The sequence below is a fragment of the Gouania willdenowi genome (assembly GCF_900634775.1).
Source record: "Gouania willdenowi chromosome 24 unlocalized genomic scaffold, fGouWil2.1 scaffold_320_arrow_ctg1, whole genome shotgun sequence".
NCBI lineage: Eukaryota > Metazoa > Chordata > Actinopteri > Blenniiformes > Gobiesocidae > Gouania > Gouania willdenowi.
Window position 1 is genome coordinate 4,570,145 of NW_021144848.1, and position 6,073 is coordinate 4,576,217.

At 45.5% G+C, this 6,073-nt stretch overlaps 1 protein-coding gene across 1 annotated transcript; it reads left to right on the forward strand.

Annotated features, from left to right (window-relative positions):
* The first annotated feature begins 116 nt into the window (after positions 1-116).
* On the forward strand, positions 117-5,752 carry LOC114458327 (uncharacterized). Its single transcript, XM_028440733.1, has 18 exons — positions 117-142; positions 206-261; positions 313-393; positions 458-567; positions 2,114-2,260; positions 2,681-2,752; positions 2,819-2,986; positions 3,049-3,141; positions 3,291-3,446; positions 3,507-3,669; positions 3,735-3,922; positions 3,986-4,103; positions 4,171-4,379; positions 4,448-4,565; positions 4,627-4,796; positions 4,903-4,955; positions 5,017-5,111; positions 5,180-5,752. The coding sequence occupies exons 1-18, from the start codon at positions 117-119 to the stop codon at positions 5,563-5,565; spliced, it is 2,409 nt and encodes an 802-aa protein (XP_028296534.1). The 3' UTR covers positions 5,566-5,752.
* The last annotated feature ends 321 nt before the right edge of the window (positions 5,753-6,073 follow it).

The window sequence follows — 6,073 nt, forward strand, 5'->3', positions numbered from 1 at the left end:
AAATAACAGGTCACATGACCTTCCTGCTGCTCTAATCAGCCTCACTTGGTACCATGACAACCTGATTACCTCACCTGGCTGCAAACGATCAGCTTCTGCTCAGAGTGAGGATCAGCATGAAAGGAGCCATGCTCATCACCAGGTAACCCCCCCCCCCCCCCCGTATAAGTGTGTGTGTGTATAAAACTATCTGTTGCTCTTTCAGACTCTTCTTGATCTGTTTAATGATCCAAAAGAGAAGTTGTAAACCAGGTGAGCCAGGTAAACCAGGTAAACCAGGGGAGGTCTGAGCTCTCTTTCTCTGTGTCTCAGGTGTGGTTCAGTCCAGCTGTGGAGACTCTCACCTGTGGATCAAAGTTTCTTCATCTCAGACTCCACAGTTTGAGGCTGTTGGTCTGTACCTGTCTGTGTCTGTACCTGTCTGTTATCTTATCTCATGCTGTCTTTGGTCTACTAGATGTAAACGGTGTTCACTTCATCAGCTCTGAAGTCGCTGCTCGCTGTGGTTACACCATCAGCTCCTCCAGCTTCAGAGCTTCATACTACTCCTGCTTTACCCACAACCAGGTAACTAACTAGCTAGCTAACCCACAACCAGGTAACTAGCTAGCTAGCTAACCCACAACCAGGTATCTAGCTAGCTAGCTAACCCACAACCAGGTAACTAGCTAGCTAACTAACCCACAACCAGGTAACTAACTAGCTAACTAACCCACAACCAGGTGACTAACTAGCTAACTAACCCACAACCAAATGACTAACTAGCTAACTAACCCACAACCAGGTAACTAACTAGCTAACTAACCCACAACCAGGTGACTAACTAGCTAACTAACCCACAACCAAATGACTAACTAGCTAACTAACCCACAACCAGGTAACTAACTAGCTAACTAACTCACAACCAGGTAACTAACTAACTAACTCACAACCAGGTAACTAACTAACTAACTAGGTGGCTAACTAACTAGGTAACTAACTAACTAACTAGGTAACTAACTAACTCACAACCAGGTAACTAGCTAACTAACTAGGTGGCTAACTAACTAACTAACTAGGTAACTAACTAACTCACAACCAGGTAACTAGCTAACTAACCCACAACCAGGTAACTAACTAACTAGGTGGCTAACTAGGTAACTAACTAAATCACAACCAGGTAACTAGCTAACTAACCCACAACCAGGTAACTAACTAGGTAACTAACTAACTCACAAGCAGGTAACTAACTAACTAACTAGGTGGCTAACTAACTAGGTAACTAACTCACAACAAACTAACTAACTGACACACAACCAAGGGAGGAAAGTAACAAATTACATTTACTCTCGTTACTGTAACTGAGTAGTTTTTCATGTACTTTTTTGAGTACTTTCTAAAATCTGTAATTTTACTTTTACTTCAGTAAATGTAGTTTCAATAACAGTATTTGGTTACATTAGAAATAAATTCTGTTGCAAAGTAAAATAAATCTCACACTCGTCCTACGCCTGTTTGTTACATAAATGACAATATTTAATTTAAAAAAAACCATATTTTTCATCAGTCTCTGGGTGTTTACTAGTGGGCTCAACCTCCCTCCCACACCTTATCCTCATGGGGGGGGGGGGGGGGGGGGGGGGGGGGTCTCTATAGATCCTCTCCCTCCAGAGTCTCCACCTCATCCTCCAGCAGTGCCTGATAAGCCACTGTGTCTTCATGCATTAAGTGTGCATTTCTTTTTACAACAGTTACAGGTGTTGTCGCTAAATAATCAGCAGTTTAGAGCAATGATCATGTGATTTTATTATTATTATTATTATTATTATTAATAATATAAAACTGTATTTGTAGGCACACGTACGTTACTCTGGGGAGTCAGTATCATTTTTTCCTCCTTTTAGTAGATTTTTTTTTTTTGGTACTTTTTCCACTCCTGACCACAACCAGGTAACTAACCCACAACCAGGTAACTAACCCACAACCAGGTAACTAACCCACAACCAGGTAACTAATCAGCATAACTACCCAGTAACTTGGTAACTAACCCAGCCTGATTTACCAACCAGGTAACTAACCATGAATCCATCCAGTGTGGCTTGGTTAACTCTAACTAGTTGTTTATTGTTTTCAGAAGGACGAGGTGTTCACCTTTAGGTTCAACGTTCTCCTCCCTGATGGAGGGAACAATAGGAGCAACACCAACGTTTCTCTCTCTGCAGTTTGTGAAGCTCCAGTTTGGACCGACAGAGAAATCCTCTGTGAGGAGAACTACATGGAGGTTAGCACGCTGCTAGCTAGCTAGTTAGCCTTTAGCACGCTGCTAGCTAGCTAGTTAGCCTTTAGCACGCTGCTAGCTAGCTAGTTAGCCTTTAGCACGCTGCTAGCTAGTTAGCCTTTAGCACACTGCTAGCTAGTTAGCCTTTAAGTACATTTGTAAAACATTTTTTGCAGATAAAAATTAAAGTGCTGTACAAAACGGAGGATAAATAGTAAAATAGATAAAAGCAGCATCATAAAAATAATAAAAGTTTAAAAAATCCATTCAACCAAAAGCTTTTCTGAAAAGCGTAGTCTTCAAATATTAGTCCACACAGTTTAACACTCTGCTAGCTAGTTAGCCTTTATTATGTTGCTAGCTATTTAGCCTTTGCCACGCTGCTAGCTCACTGCTGCGTTAGCTAACATGTGACATGTGCAGGTGAACTTGAAGTCAGGTGACTGGTGTGGACAAAGGGTGAGGAAGGAGGAGCCAACGTTGGCCCACCCACAGGTGAGGCCCCATCCTAACTTTGAACTCCACCTACACATAGATGAGGTTTTGATGTTGGACCTTTAGGAGGAGGAGCACAGCTCGTCCTATCAGCTAATGTTCCTGCGGAGCGACTTGCAGGTTCTCTTCATGTCACTGACGGAGGGTCAGAGGCGGGGCTTCACCCTCAGCATCACCAATCAGAGGACAGTGTTTAGATCTGTGTACAGCCAACCACAGGCTAAGGTGGAGGAGGTGAGTTTTAATATGAAGAAGAAATCAACCAATCACAGGCTGAGGGATGGTCATATGTTCAGGTGGGCGGAGTGTCTGTGGAGGCTCTCCGTGTGTTTCTGGTCTACAGACAGAAGCTGATGACCATGATGATGGACATGTCTGTTTCCTGCCCTGTCAGTGAGTGTCTGTTATTGATCATTGATCAGGAAACAGAAGAAGGAACAAATATCAAATTAGTTCTCAACGTGTCTCAGATCCAGGAAGGTTTGATGGTTCTCAGCTGCTCTGGGACGTTCCCAGGGTTCTTCCTGCTCTGCTCCAGGACGCTGTTGGGTGGGAGAACCAAGGTGTCGGAGTGGGTTTGGAGAGCCAGATGCTGGACCAGGGACAGATGGTCTCCAGAGGACTGAGTCTGATCCAGGACGGAGAATGGACCAGGATCAGGATTCCTTTTGGAGCAGAAGGAGGCCACAGAACAGTGAGCTTTGATGGTTTGGTTTGTTATTGGTTTGGTTTGATGGTTTGTTGTCTCATGCAGAGTTTGGTGGAGAACAACACGTATAAGGAGCGCTTCAGGGTTCTCCTCCAGTACCATCACACCTTCTCTCTCCTCTATGACTACGGCAGCATCACAACCAGACACAGAACCTTCCAGGTTCTAGACTCCGCTCTAGTCTGCCGCACAGCCTACACCCTCAACAGTAGGTTCCTTTGTGGGTTCTCCTGTGGGTTCTCCCAGTCAGTGTGTGTGTGTGTTTGTTTGCAGACACGCTGTGGCAGCAACACGTCTTCACTGTGTTCCTGGGGAACGTTCCTGCTGATGTGAAGTTACAGGAAGTGACAATCAATGGGATGACATCAGCGGGTTTCAGACTCCGCCCACTTCCTCAGACCAATGGCAGTCAATCATTTGAGCTGAGGGTTCCCTTTGACCACCATGCCGTGCACTGGACCGTAAGACACCAATCAGAGCCCAGAGGCGGAGCTAACCCTGACACATGTTTGTTCCTCTGACAGTACGTGGGCGGGGGTGTGGTGGAGTACTCTATCCTCATCAACTACACCCTAACCATGGTGGACCAGCCACAGTCGTACTACCATCACACCACCATCACAGCAAGGGCCCTGGATGCCTGTGAGTATGTGTGTTAAGGTTAGTGTGTGTGTCTGTTAGGTTACCTCACACATCAGAACCTTCTCAGTTCCTCCAGAGATCACGGCCCAGTGCTCGGACATGGGGGTCTCCTTCAGCGTGGTCCCTGCCCCCCACGCTGCCAGTATGTGGGAGGTAGGGGTCCAGCACCACCCTCTGACCCCAGAGCTGGTTCACACCAGAGGATACACACTGTACCAGGATCACAACAGGACCACCCTGGAGGTCCCCACGTTCTCTGTGGGCTTCACCTACGACGTGAGCCCACCTTCAGTGTGTGTGTATGTGACTGTGTGTTATTTGAGTAGAACTACTCTTTCTCTCAGGGCATCAACTTGTCCAGTTTCTACGGAACATTCCAGCTGCTGCTCAGAGACTCCAGGTCCCTGGAGGTCCAGACCTCCACCACTAAACGCTGCCTCTTTAGGACCCGGGACATGATAGGTGAGCTATTGGTAACCCTTGGTAACCGTGTGGTTGACCTGATGCTCCGTGTGGTGTTCAGTGTGCTCAGCCAATGGGACGGTCACGTTGGTGACGACTCTGACAGGGGCGTGGCCTCTAGTTCCTGCTCACAGAACCAGGCTGTTGGACCCTTCCTGTGGACCCAAACAGGCCCAGGGGGACAGAGTCCTGTTTGAGTTCAAACTGGACTCCTGTGGAACCAGAACCACGGTTAGAACCTTACCCAGTGCCATGTGACTTTAAGTGTTGGTACTGATGCAGGAAGTTTCAGGTTGGAGAATGGTTGGTGGTCTATGAGAACCAGGTCTTGTTCCAGAGACAACTGATCTCTGATGGTCCAAACGTGATCTCTAGAGAGTCTGAATTCAGGTGAGTCTGAACATCTTTAGTCTAATGAATGTTCTAAGAGTTCTGGTTCTGTCCTAAACAGGATGACTGCCAGGTGTTTCTACCCTCTGGGTTCAGTCCTCAGGATGTTTGTGGACCAGAGCTTCACCTCTGATGGTTATGGGTTAATCTCCAAAGGTCAGACCAAGTCCAAATCTCTCAAACACTTTTATTTATGACCTATTAAAGCTGTGCCTTCTCAGCAGATGCAGGAAGCCCCCCCCCAAGTGGAGACTGTCCACACCAGGGCCCAGGATTCCCCCCCTCAGGGACTCCTCAGGCTCACTCGGACCTTCTCACAGCTGATTGGTCCCTGGATGTTAACACTCACCATCTGCCACAGTTTGAGGATGTGACTAGACCCAGCGAGGAGGTGAAGAACCTGAGGACCTACCATAGTAGTCCTTTAAGAAGCCACACCCGCACACAACAGGAACACTCCTCCCACCAGACTAGGAACCAGCACTTTGAACCAGTTCAGGACAACAGTGTTCACACGGACCAGATGGAACCAGAAACCAGTAGCTTTTCTTCACTGGTTACCAAACATGGTCATCACATTAAACTGCTGCATCCACAACAGAAGCAGTGAAACCAGGTGAGCAAAGACTACATATGATGGAGATGTTTCTGTGTATGACTTTGACTCTGTGTTTGATAGGAGACGTAAAGGAAAGCTCCCAGGACTAGTAACTCAGAGGTTCACTGAGATTCATCAACAGCTTCTTCTGATATTTACACATTAAAACACTTCAATGAACAGTTAAGAGGTGAACTCTTTATTACACACTAGCAATTAATCATTTTACTCATTTCATGATGAAATAAAAGCTTGCTGACTGAACAACCAATAAATTCATATTGGTTTTTTTTTTACGTATATGTTGAATGTTTATTTACCCTAATTAACTTAATTATTGAATTAATAAATACATTTAAAGCTTGACTCGTAAACTGACAAATATTGTTAATCATGAAAAGAATACTGTATATAATTTTATTCCTAATGCTTCCTATTCTTCCCAATCATCTCATTTATTTAAGGTAAAGATTTAAAGTCCTACAACTTCCCAATAAGATGGCTTAACCCTGCCAAACAG